At 38.2% G+C, this 13731-nt stretch overlaps 1 protein-coding gene across 3 annotated transcripts in view; it reads left to right on the top strand.

Moving 5' to 3' along the window:
* Nucleotides 1–13731, top strand: part of CDC14A (cell division cycle 14A) — a 69690-nt gene that overhangs the window by 18004 nt on the left and 37955 nt on the right. For 2 of the 3 annotated variants that reach the window (XM_064455597.1, XM_064455596.1), the window contains exons 4-5: nt 2073–2165; nt 10662–10741. In XM_064455597.1, the coding sequence (XP_064311667.1) occupies nt 2073–2165; nt 10662–10741 (173 nt within the window). Of the gene's footprint in view, nt 1–2072; nt 2166–10661; nt 10742–13731 lie in introns of those variants that run through there. The other variant, XM_064455598.1, reaches the window with a different exon arrangement.

Below are 13731 nucleotides of genomic sequence, written 5' to 3'. Positions count from 1 at the left end.
TTAGTCAGGATTCAGAAAACATTTAAATATTTCATATAGCAGCATGGCTCATAAGGTTTAAACCCTTACATTTTGAAACTGAAGCAATGAAAACGATATATTGCTTTCATTTAAATGTTCTGGGATCTTTTAAGGTGAGCTGCCACTTTTTGGCTACTTCAGGTACAAAACTGTCTCAAAATTGGAATGACTTTATGTATCTGTATGGTTCAAAAAAATCCATTCTGTCAAATAAAACAAGAAATATGGTCTTATTACCTAGACCTTCTGGCTAGCTAGCAGAATGTGCTTTTTGCAGTTTAAAGTAATATTTCAGGTGAACTGTAAACTGTTGCAAAGAACTTCATTTTAAAATAAGTAGCAGTCAACAATTATAATTGAAGTTCTGTCACTGTTGCATAACTGCTGTAATCGTATCCCACCTACACATCATGGGTGGAACTGCAGTTAGAGAACACTAAAATTAAAAAATTGAGGAGGGGGAAGAAAAAGAGGGATCTTGAAATACAGGGATTAATTTTGTCAAGTTTTAATAATAATTGAATGCATCACTAATTAAATAACTACTTGTGCTTTGTACGTTTGCACATACACTGAGGGAGGTGTTGCTGTTGGTCTCCAGATACAACCTCTTCCAGTCAACAGCAACCAGCTGTCTCGGGGATTACAGTCCTGTTTAGATACACTGAGTTGCATTAACTGTCCCTCCTTCCACCTATGGAAGTTGTGGGTAACGAGACCAGACTGGAACGTACGGTGAGAACTGCTATGGAAGGTGCTGTCTCTGTGAGGGGTGGGAGTATGGCGCTCACTGTGATGCATAAGTTTTCTCCTGAATTTCTCAACTATTTGGGTTTTTTGCAAAATTTGATTCTGTGGTTAAAGCTGTCCTAATATTTGCAACAAGATTTAAGATGAGAGCCGAGGCTTACAGATTTCTGGAAGCGAAATAGAGTTGGCACTACTTAAATAAATAAAGCACAGTTCTGCACCAGTTACCTTATCTCCCACCCCCAAGTGTCATCAGTGCCGAGAGTAGGAAAAGAAAGTAAATTAAAATTGTCAAATTGGAGTTAAAAACTTGAAGTTGGGTAACAGCAACACTAGTATAAAGGCAGTTTCTAAAATGTGCAACTTTTAAAAATAGAAATGCCCCTCAAATATTTAGAAGCAGGATCCAGTATGTTGATGACTTCCTCAAAACTGTAGTCGTATTGTAGAAATCTGTCAGGAAAAACATGAGTGATAGTGTTGCAGAGTATAATGGAAGTGTAGCAATTTGTGAAGCTAAAAAAATAATAACGTGACAGACTGTCCAACTTGCTGTTTTTAAGTGACAATTTTCTCTCTCTCTGGCTTTAAAGAGCTTTGCTGCGGTTTGTCATTATTGTTCTTTTCTGGTGCTTGTTGGTCTTGTTTTCAATGGGAGTTTTGTCCAGAGGGTTCTCACAGAGGCTTCTTTTCTTCCTAAAGAAAGAAGAATTGCAAGTGTTACTAGTTTTGTCTCTGCCTAGCCTTTTTTTCAGGCTTTTCACTTGTGCAATCATTTGGAGATTTTTAAATAAATTCTTGCTGTTGAAGCTTTCTAAAGATGTCTGTCACCCTGTTTTTAGGTAGTACAGATAGAAGAGTTGTGTTTAACTTATAAAACGCCTGTAAGATTGATTGCTTCAGTTTTTCTCCTGTCTTCTCTGCAGAATTATATGCTAAAGAGATTTAACATATAGGAGGGTATTTTAGTCTGAAAATTTCAATCAACACTTATAACCTATTGTTCAAATATTTAAATTGGAAAAAAATCCAGTAATGAACATTTTGGTTCAATTGCATTTTATAGGATATTTTCACAAAGCAAACTATAAGATCTGCCCTGATACAGTGGCTGTTACCCTACACTCTTATCTATACTGTAAGAAGGTCGTTCACGGTATCAGTAATTTTTTTCTCCTTTAAGACTCACTGTACAATAATTTTTTCTGACTTATTTTTCACTTTTGGAAAGTGACTTTTTAAAGTATTTTTCAAGTGTAATTTTCTCTCAGTAAATATGCTGTCTGTCTTCTTTTTAACAGTATTTCAGCCTCTCAAGAAAGAAGATAGTGTACTATACCAGTTTTGACCAGCAGAAACGAGCAAATGCGGCATTTTTAATAGGTGCATATGCTGTAAGTATCTTTTATCACATGGATACTTCTAACCTTCCTTAAGAGACACCTGCTGTGTGTAAAATAGCAGCTCAAGGGATGGTCCTTTAGGGAAATAGGCAGATTGTCATTTGATTCTTCTCTGAGCTGGCTTTGAAAATTCTGCTGTGTGACTTTTAGGGAAGCCCTGACTTTGGCACTTTACTCCATTTACTGTATTACAGAGAGAGTGGCTTTGGTGGATCACGTGTGTCTTTCCCATAGGATACCATTTTCTTGAATGTCAAAAATGCAAACCACAAACTTACCCCTGAACTTGGCTGTCTCAGGATCAATTGCTGCTAATAGTTTTGAGTTCCATGCTGGGGAGGAGAAAGATTTTTCTCACAGTCTTTCTTAGGTGGCCAAGAAGGCCAATGGCATCCTGGCTTGTATCAGGAACAGCGTGGCGAGCAGAACCAGGGAGGTGATCGTGCCCCTGTACTTGGCACTGGTGAGGCTGCACCTCCAGTACTGTGTTCAGTTTTGGGCCCCTCCTTAGAAGAAGGACATCAAGGCGCTGGAGCGTGTCCAGAGAAGGGCAACAAAGTTGGTGAAGGGTCTAGAGAGCAAGTCTTATGAAAAGCAGCTGAGGGAGCTGGGTGGTTTTAGCCTGGAGAAGAGGAGGCTGAGGGAGACCTTATCGCTCTCTACAACCACCTGAAAGGAGGTTGTAGCGAGGTGGGGGTTGGACTCCTCTCCCTAGTAACAAGTAATAGGATGAGAGGAAATGGCCTCAAGATGTGCCAGGGAGGTTTAGGCTGGATGTTAGAAAAAACTTCGTCACCGAATGGGTTGCCAAGCATTGGAACAGACTGCCCAGGGAAGTGGTTGAGACTCCATCCCTGGAGGTATTTAAAAGAAGGGTAGACGTGGTGCTTGAGGATATGGTTTAGTGGTGGACTTGGCAGTGATAGGTTAGCGGTTGGACTCGATGATCTTAAGGGTCTTTTCTAACCTTTATGATTCTTAAAGTCACTAGACCAGAGGCATAGTGAATATTGGATGGATTTATTTTCTCAGTTAATTTTCTCAGCCTGCCCAGAATAATGGAAAATCTGAGGTACTTCAGCCTTCTAACATTACAAATAATATGTAATACACAGGGCCATCTTAGTTATGCAAGCCTAACCTATTATGATATCACATAAGTTTTGATAGTCCAAGCTGACACTTGCACAGCCACTTGTGTGTCTTCATAGCAGTGGAGCTCAAACTTCAATTCCACCCTCCTGTTCTGCTGCTCAGAACTGGAGCACGTTCGTAGAAAACTCAGTCTTTGCGATAGGGTGTTTTACAGTATTGAAACTGACAAACTGCTGGTCCTGAGCTGACATCCACGTGGTCAGCTGGGTTCTGGAAGTCTCTAAGTCAGGCTTTATACTGTGCAAAAGCTGGTGTATTTCTTTCAGGCCTGGGGTCATGCTGAAAGCAAAGCTCAATAAATGCAGATGATACTATTGAAAGAATTAATTAAACAAAATGTTTTACTACAAGTATGGGGATAGTGTGTGAATGCTCTTAAGGAAGAAGATCTATTTAAATTTAAAGATGGAACAAAACTGGGGATAAATTCAAATTTTAAAAATCTCTGGGTTAGATGTTTAACACTGGGGAGTAGACCTGACGGAACAACCCTGCAAAAGGAATGGCAAGAACAAATGAGTTAGAATGTTCCAAGTTTGTTAAAGTTTTTGACTCCACAAGGCTATATTTAATAATGCCGGAATTAATTTCCAGTTCTGTGGTTTATATTCTGTTTAAGAAGCCTCCACATTTGATACCACATCTTTATAAGCTTTGCTGTCCCTTCAGATCTGAAATCTGTCTGAATTGTAGCATCTTCAGTAATGATTCCCACGCTATAGTTTGTAAAGAAACTTCAGTCATCCCATTCAGACTGCTTTTTGTTTTCTGGTTGCATAATTATATCTCCAGTTCTGTATTTAGAAAGATTCACTTCATGTTTTAAAGCTGGTCTAATTAAGCCTATAGCTAGAGAACACTCACCTAGCACATATGTAGATTACAGCATCTAATTGCCTTCACTGGATTGCCCTTGTCTGATCCTGCCTTCACCTTCTGATAGGTCTTAGAAGCCTTGGAAAGGTAGGACAGTGGCTTTTTGAAGGGGATGAGATAACCTTTTTATATTCCCCTTGTCCAGTCCTTGTTACATGCCTGTGTCAACCAAGTAGCTGTTCTCTGTGGATATGGGGTTAAAAGGCCCTGTCAGCATTAGGTAGACCCAAAGAGAGAGAGCACTGCTGTCTGTGAGGAGAACTACTTGCAGAGCCAGGTTGTAGGAACAGAAAGGTAAGGAGGTACCTGAAGTGCAAGGCAGAACTCCAAGCAGAGGACTGATCAGCTAAGGCAGGCTATGCCATATTTACAGTAATTAAGACTTAAACATGGAAATAGTCTGGTATATTTGGTAGTCCTTATTTGAAGGAGCTGCTCAGCAGCTAAAGTTAGGGATAAGGGCACGCACCGGGTGGGAGGGCAGCAGAAATCCCTCTAAAGAAAATCAAGAGGGGGAGGACCCAGTGTGCGTACTGTGGCGTGGCTGTGTACGTTCTCCATAACGGGTACCTGGCACCTCACCTAAAGAGTTGGTAGCTTATGTGTACAATAAGGTAAATCAGAGTTCCACGACTACAGGCACTTTTAACCTTTGCCTAGCTTGTTTTAAGCTGCTTATAGCTCTTAATTGCTAGCACATAGCAATGATCCACATCTGCCTTTGACACTGTTATTCTCCTGTCAGACTAGTAGATGTTTTAAGTATCTTCTGATTATTGAAGGTACCAAGAATACTTCTTTTCTTTACAGTGTTACCAGTAAAAAAAAACTTCTTCTCTTGTTGAAAACACCTTATAGTCACTTTCTGATTCAGCTCAATTTAGTATAACATTGGAAAACTCTTTGCACAACAGTATCCAGTGTGTTACATAAGTATGTCATCCCTGAATTATTTCTATAGATGTGTGTTCCTAAACTTGCAAATGTTATGGGAGTTCATTCACCTTCTTCTAGAATGATTGATACTAATGCCCATAAATTAATAAAATCAATATTTATTTATTCCAAAAAGTTATTTGTGATCTACCTAATAATCTGATTTTTGTTTTTTAACTGCAGAAGCTTGGCTTGTATAACCCAGGCATATGCATTTCACACTCAAGAAATAATATTTGCATTTTTAGTGTCCGATGCAGCAGATGTACACTCTTGGGTTACGTGATAGGGCGGTTCCCAACCTGAAGGAATCTAATCATATTCTTCAGTAAAAGAACTGTGTGTAATTGGCAGTTTGATCTATTACAGTTTGAATATCCAAATTGTGACAGAAATATACATACTCTTTGATTTAAGGTCTTCTAGATTTTATGCCTTTCCTTTGATTATACAAGCTTTTTGAGACCAGAAAGTCTTACAGCTATGAACTGTACCAATGTGTGAAAGTTAATTGAGAAGGCTTGTTTTATCTGTCCTGGTGTTAAAATATTAAGTGTAAAATGAAACGTGGAAAAGAGTAGATCAGGTTCTAGGAATGAGTTTCCAGTGGCTATTACACAACTTAGATTGTTCCATTAAACCGCTGCTTACACATGTTGAACTGAAACACCCTATAGCTATTAAAATATTTTAATGAGAGAGTCATAAGTTTAAGCAAAAGTTAAGTCTTAAAACTTTATTGGCAATAGCTTGCTTGTTTGTAAATTGCATCTCAGGAAGATGCATTTGGTAAACTTATTTTTTACAAAGGACTTTCAATACATTTGGGCTAATCATGTCCAGTTGCTAAATTACTGTCCTTGCTCTTAAAAAATTCTGCAAAGATTACTTCTGTCATAAAATCCAGGTTAAGAAGAAAAAAATATGTAAAGTGTTCCAAGAACAGAAGAACATTCAGACTTCTCTGATCTTACAGAGGAGTTCAGGCTTCCTCCTATATGGCCCAGACTACAACACAGACTGTTCAGTGATGTCAGAAACAGGGTGCTGTTAGGTTTTTCAAAGTCTTACCAGCACCAGAGAGAAACATTTGAAGCTAGTATTGCTTTGCTTTTCCCATTCATCTGTTTGGAGACTTATTTTTAGTTATTTTTTTAAAAAAAAAGTCTGTAAAAATAGTTTAAAATAGTATTACAGGTACTTTCATGCATACCAAAACTAAAGTAGCCCAGTTTGCCTCAGTTTGTCCCTAGCAGTTTCTAGGGGGAAGAGGGGAGAGAGGGAGTAAGTTCAACTGAATTATACTGAAGTGATTACATGAACTCCCTACTTATCATCAAAAAATTAATTCTTGGAGAAATCATGAAGAGCACATTTTCTCCTGTCTGATAACACGGATGAATTGGGGCTGGGTCCCTCTTTCCATATTCTTAAGGTACTTGTTATGTTTCTTTTCTGGTTGGAAACCAAGGAACCCCCACCTGGCTGTGTACTCTGCTACCTAGTAAGGCTTGAATTCGTTGGGGGAGAAGAGCAGGAGGAATACTGGTGGCTGCTCTTGTACTGCTAGAGAAATGGGGTAGGGGGAAGAGAGAACATGTGTGTATGACACTTCCTCCTCCTGGTAAACCCAAAGTTTTAACTTAACCTTTGTAGCAGACAAGAAGTAGTTATCTCTTGCAGTTCTTCAGAGATCAGAAGTTGATTAGTGGACCAAAATCTGACTTTTGAGCAGTTCTGGTAAAAAAAAAAAAATGCTTTCATACTGTGACAAACTCTGAAAAGAGATCCAGTGAGCTCTTCTTTTTCCTTGTAGACAGCAGATGGGCTGGTAATATTTCTTTCTCACAATTACTTTAAGTCTGTATTTTGGTAGTTGTAGCTTTATTAGACTTGTGTAATGCCAAATAAGGGAGAAAAGCTGTTGAATTCTTAAGTTTGTAATTTTATCACAGCAAATGACTGGGTAATAGTGAACTACTACGGTATGTTCGGTCATGTGTTTACAGGAGTATTTTCCCTAATTTAAAAAGATAAATTAGACTTCTTGGGTCTACCTGAAGTTTTAAGGGTTTGTTCACTTGTAATCTAACGATACCGCATTACTGCTCAAATCTGTAATCTCTCCCTTGGAGGGTCAGCAGGTACAAAGGCTTTTCAGTTCCTGCAGCGTGTACAGCCTCTTTGCTGTTTCAAGCAACACCCTTCTTCAGATTGCCTTAGATCAGCCTCACAGAATTCTTGTGATAACTCAGCAGCTCTAGAGTGGATCTGTTCCATATATTTCTAATTCAAAAATGGCATGTGCAGGTGGGAACAAGATGAATTCAAACTGTATTTGAAATATTGTGGATGAGTGTTAAGGTGGACTTGTAAAATAGTAACTCCCTTTTTGTTCTGTGAACTTTTTAGGACATATGGTATGAATTTTCTTGGCAGTGCATATGTGGCCAGTATTGCTATGTGTGGTGTGCCTGCATAGTGTCCCAAGTGGGGAGAGCATTATCTTTCAACCACATCATTATCCAGGAAGTTGAGAGCGTAAGAATGGAAATGTCAGAGGAAAAAAAAATATTTTAAAACTTTCAATATTTGCTGAATCTGTTTTTTACAGGTAGCAGTGCCACATGTTATGAGTTAGTGACGCTGGGGAAAGGGAGGAGAACCTTGTCCCTCATAAAACAACTCTTGTAAGAGAATAGTTACTATCTGGAAAGTGACTTTTTGTTTTTAAAGGCTTTTATTCGCATTATGACTTAGATACAGGTTCAGTTTACACTATTCACCACAGGCTCTTTGTGTTGGCTTTGGTTTTTTCCCCCCCTTGTGTAGGTTGCAGAGTGAAAGCCCTCTGAAGATTTATAATTTTAGATTAAAAAATGAAGCTAAGTTTTCAGCTGCTGAGTTTTCATTGATAAAGATGAGTAGGAAAATGGTCTCCTGGGTTTTTCTTGATGAATATCACTACTTTTTAAGTACCAAAGGCATGTGCTGTAATGTTTGCTTCTCCATTTCATTATTCTTCTTCCTTCAGTTATTGCATAACTCTTGACATCTGCAATACTTTTGTTTTTTCAGGAGCTCTGTTCAGTGTTTCTTTCCCTCTCCTCCTTCAGTTTATGTTCTTAATATCTTTTTCCTGTTTCCATCCTGGTGTCTTTATGATGAGCTTTGAGGACAGACAACTAGCTCTGTTTGGTTCAAAATGTCACGCATATGTGTCTTTGAGCAGAGATAGCTTCGCAGTACCATAACTTCTGTGAAATAAAAACTGCAGCATTGGGAAAACATTCATATAGTACAAATTTGCCCCTGCCTCCGATTTCTGAATCCCTGCTGTGTAAAATGGAAACTCCTCTGTCCCTGAAGTCGTCTGAACTACGCTCTAATGATCTTTTGACTACAAGCAGGAATTTAGGCTTTAAATTAAACTTATTGACATCAGTTGACATGAATAAAATCGGTATTTTTCTCTGAAATACACCCCACACCAAAATCTATTGCACAAGATGCGTTGTTCTTAAATGCAAAACCTTTGTGGTGAGGGGGACTGTAAAGGAAATATAAAGGAGATTTCTTTCACAGACTAAGAGAATCTTTTACAAATGACTGAAAACAGAACAGCATTGCTGTGCTGCAGGGGTTGAAAGCATGAAGCTGGTGCCATTAGTTAACAGCCTGTCTACAACAATGATTGCTACAGCTTAGAAATAAAAAGAGGTGGGCCCCTCCACTTCCTGAATTAAGTAAATACGTATAGCCATTAAGTTAATCTCTGAATCTGTTTCAATATTAGTAATTACTGGTTTGACCCCAACAACGAAGAATCCAATAATTGAGTTAGAAAGAATTGTTCTGATAACACAGAACAAATGGAATGTGGTCTGTTTTTTTTTATATATATCGAAACTGTGGTCTGTGGTTGTGGTGGAAGGTTTCAGGAAACCTTTGCTTTCAGAGGTTAAGGAGGGGGGAATATGGAAGTTCGGGCAAATACAGGGACATTCATTTTGAGAAACATGTACTTTGGGCGCTTGCTAAATGAAATGGCAATTTTGACACTGCCACAGCATTGAGATTTAACGTTTGAAGATAAGTGGGGTTTGTTCCTCTTTCTGGGTACTGGTTGTACTGATCCATGCTATCAGAGTGACCGTGATGAGTGGAGCAGCGACATTGGAGGCCGAGACTGAAATACAGCTCCGTGTCAGGGAATTGATCTTTTGAAGGCAAATCAGTTTACGTAGAGGGTTTTGGTCCAAAATTAGACCGGTTGTTCAAAGCAGTGAAACGGGTGGTAGTTGAAAGACAGAGATGATTCTGGACCTCTTTTCATTGTGTCATGGCAAAGAGTTTTTCAGACTGTTTTACTTTTAGTCAGTCTTTTTGTTTTATCCTTATCTTGTCTTCTCTGCCTGCCTTGTCCATGCTCGAGGAAGAACTGCAAGAACATCTACGTACCATGTTGACATCTTACAGAATACAAAGAATCCCATTAACTTGAGATATGACTGACATAAAGCAATTTTTAAATATTCTGAGTGATCACCACTTACCTACATTCTCATGTGTTCAAGGTCACAAGTTGAATAAAGCTTTTAGATCAGGATCTAGCCCATGTCTTGGTTAAGAAAATAATTGTTAGAATACTTCATATTCAACAATTAAATATGCGTGGAGCTAAAAAGTAGCCATGTAGGTGCTGGTTGTAAGGTGAGTTGGGGGGAGATGGCTAGGAAAATTGTGTGCCTTTGTTTACAAGACATGCTTGTGCAAGTGAAATATGCCACTCCAAACTGGATTAAATTTTTTTGTAACTAATACCCTTGCTTAATATGTATTCCAAGATAAATTTATTTTAAGACCAGTTTTACTGTACAAATAGGAATTGAAATGCAACAAGATGTGGTTGTATTCTAACTTCTTACTTAAGTAAGCAAGCTGAGCTGATAGTGTTCAGCGATAGCAGAATGAGCCTTGGCTTAGGGTGTTACATTAACTATATGTTGGTCTCATAGTAACAGGTTCAGCTTGTTGAATTGGATACTTTTGTTAATTAGTAGTTTGATATTGACAATTAGGAATCAAAAATATTTGTGTTGGAAAATCTTCCATTGAGCTGTGGTGGAGAAATGTTTCCTTTGGCAGCTGCTGTGATAATATTTTGACTCCTCTGAAGTTGGACAGAGAACTCCTAGCATATATGCCTATTTTTCATCTTAGTAGGACGTTAAGTCTGTCTTAAAGCCTCTCAGTTGCTGCAATATGTGATTTTTTTTTCATTTTATATTTTTAAAGGAGGGGAATGACACAAAACAGAAATCCCTGTTTCTGTTGCTTTCTGAATCTTTTACTTTGTGTAGGTATGTCTTTTCTGACCTATAAATGTCATAGGAGTTGGTCATAAAGAAGTATAGTATACTTTCTTAAGAGTTCAGCGGGCTGGGGAAGCGTATGTGTGGTTAATGACTTCTCAGGCTCAGGGCTTATTTTTTTTTCCTCTTCCCCCACCCCCTTTAGGTAATATACTTGAAGAAAACACCAGAAGAAGCTTACAGAACACTTTTGTCTGGATCTAATCCACCATATCTTCCATTTAGGTATGTGAATGTGAGAAATGGGCCTAACTCTTGTGTTTTGGAATTTGCTAAATCTATCAAACTGCCTTCCCAGAAAAGGGTTTCATGTCTGATACAGACATTGTATCAAAATGGCTGATCTCCAGAAAAAATATTTTTTACTTCTGGTGGAATTACTCGCTCTGTGTTGGAATAATAAAGCCATTTCGACTGATTTAAGTTTTAAGTAACACTCCCAGTCTTGCAAACTGTCAGGTTTAGGAAAACAGTTCTTAGCATGTTTGCAATTTAGCAATTAAAACTTTCCTGCATCATGTTTAACTCTTTGGAAGTCATTCAAAGCTTTTAAATTACCTAATACCTAACCAGCTAGACTTACATGAATGAAGGCGGGTTTATGCTGTTATATTTTCTCTGTTTTACAGAACAAGTACAGATGTTCCAGTTACTAAATTGCTTTGCCTTTGTTTTCAATGAATCATAGATAATTTCTATCAATCTGTCTTTACTCTCTCTAGTAAGGTTACATTGAGACTTGAATCTGAGGAGTTTTAGCTATCATGCCTATCGAATAAAGAGCCTACCAGATTTTTCTCGTGGTGTGGACCGTGAAACACCCTTGTACTTTACGAATGAAAAAAACTCACGCTGTTCGTATGCAAACACTGGCAATAAAAGGCAACTGCAAGAAGGTCAATGTCCTTTTTTTAGCAAAGTCAGTGTTTTACAAGTAGTGTTCACTGTCAGCTGATGCATTTGTAAATGTAGACCTACCTTATCTGTATCAAATTCATCTGATTCTACAGCCACTCAGCAAAGGAAGATCAGACTGTCTCTATTCTCATAGCTTGTACAGGAGCCAGATACAATATAGACTATTGGGATGGTAGATTTGTATGCAAGGACCAGTTTGACTTCGAAATCTTAAACCATCAAACACATTTTTTTTAAAAAAAGTATCAAATCAGCGATGGTGCTTATTGGCCGAGAGTTTATACATTCACCTGGTCAACAACAACTCTCCAAAGCCCAAGAAGTTTACTGAGCTGTTGATATTAATAATTTTTTCAACTGATATAGAAGATACTTAGTAAAATGCATTAAAAATAATCAGTTATTTTAAACATGCTGGTGTGTTTTAACATCTTAAAATTGTATAGAAAATACAGGAGTGATAAGTTGAACAAAGAATAATGTACAGTTTTCTCCACCTTTTAGATGGTTTGGTTCCTAATCTTCTCCCAGTTTGAAATAATGACATTGGTCCTTTTGTTTACAGAAGGTTGAGCTATTGCAGAAATGCTACAAGGAGTTCTTTGAAGCAAACTCTATTGTGAGCGCAGAAATGGTGTTAATACGTTCTTCTCTCCTTATTGTTTTGGGGGAGCAACAAGTGAAATATTTCTCGGCAGTGTTTCCCTGCCTTCTGGGGGTTACTATGCAGCGTTTTAGTGGAGTCTAAAAAACCCCACTTGTCCCTTTTGTATCAAATTCTCAGTGGTTCAACTTTGGTGGGAGTATTTCTTTCATATAAGAGCTTTTAGCCTTAAAGTGACTTAAATTTTTCAGAACCTTATGTGTAAAGCGTAGTTTATTCAAAACTTGCTTAAAAGCAAAACTCTTAGTAGTGGAGGATGTATGTTACCTGCGAATAGCTGTGTATCATTCACCAATTAAAAATTTACTATTTGGAATTATAGTAAATTGCTATATTTTTAGGTTCCTTTCTCCCCTGCCCAAGTAAAGATTAAGGTGTGTAGAAAAGAGGCTCTGACAAAGCGAAGAACCTTAGTTGTCAGATTCTAAAACAGTAAGATGGAAAACTTGGGAGGAACAGCGTGTTTGCAGAAGTGTCTCATATGACCCTATCTGCTCAAACCAAAAGGCTATACAGACCTTTGCCTTGCAACCAATTCCAAATGATGATGCTAATAGTAGGAATACTAATAAAAAATTGCTATTTCTGCTTGACTGGTAGGGAGTAGTGAAAGTAATTGGCTCTGTGATTTCCTGTGAGGCTGGTAAGAACTTCACGAACAAATTTAATGGCACGAAACAAGTTCATTTTAAGTTATCATTAAGTGTTTAAGTTAACATTTTCATGTTTGTGTTAAATAATTATACAAAGCAATTCCTCATGAGTTTGAATTCATAAAATTATATTCCAAAATAGAATAGTTAGCTACTCTGGGATCAGCAAAGGAGGGGTCAAAAAATACAAGAAACAGCAAGATTTTCTGAAGATAGCTTTATATTGTATATCTGAAGAGCGTTTCATGTTTCCCAGGGGAAAGAACACCAACTGAAAACATTGAAGGAGGCGATGTCCAGCAAAGGGACTACTCAGTTTTTGCAGCATGGGTTGACAAAGTGATTACAACAGTATAATCGCTTCATTCTGTTTGTCAGCTTGAGGAGAAGTGGGCAATAAATGCATAGGAGTAGGCAGTCTTCTGAAATGTAACTCCTCGGCAGCCTTTGTCCGTGTGATTCAAGCCCTAGGTTTGTGGGAGGTGAACGATTGGCTAAAACTAAAGCTTTTCTGAGAGGTTGTGGGGTTTTTGTGGTGGGTTTTCTGTGGTGTGGTTGGGTTTTGGTATGGTTTTGGGTTTATGTTTGTCGTTTTTTAACACAAAGCTTTGGCTATTTCAGAGGGTGGGAGGGAGGCAATCTTCTTGAGCAGAGCCTTTCTGTTTCTAGAAGGAATGTAGTGTTATGAGCTTTTGCTGAAGAATTAAATACCTTAATTTCTTGAGTGTTCTTTCTTATATGGGGTAGGGCTGGAGAGCACTTAAGTTTCTTTTGGAGCTGCTTTGGACTATGTCAGGTCTTGGCACTGGATTAGAGCCTAAGCAGATTCTGTTACCTGCTGTATAGTTTGTCCTGCTGGGAAAGAAGGCTGTGGAATCTAGCTGTACAGGAAGTGAGACGAAGAGGAGTGAGGAAATAAACTGAAGGATTCTGACAAGGTAGGAGGCTAGGTAAGAAGTGGGGAGTCTGATAGTTAGGGA

The sequence above is a fragment of the Phalacrocorax carbo genome, chromosome 6, assembly GCF_963921805.1.
Source record: "Phalacrocorax carbo chromosome 6, bPhaCar2.1, whole genome shotgun sequence".
Lineage (NCBI taxonomy): Eukaryota > Metazoa > Chordata > Aves > Suliformes > Phalacrocoracidae > Phalacrocorax > Phalacrocorax carbo.
The sequence above is the reverse complement of the archived record's forward strand: the minus strand, read 5'-3'. Positions and strand labels throughout refer to the sequence as shown.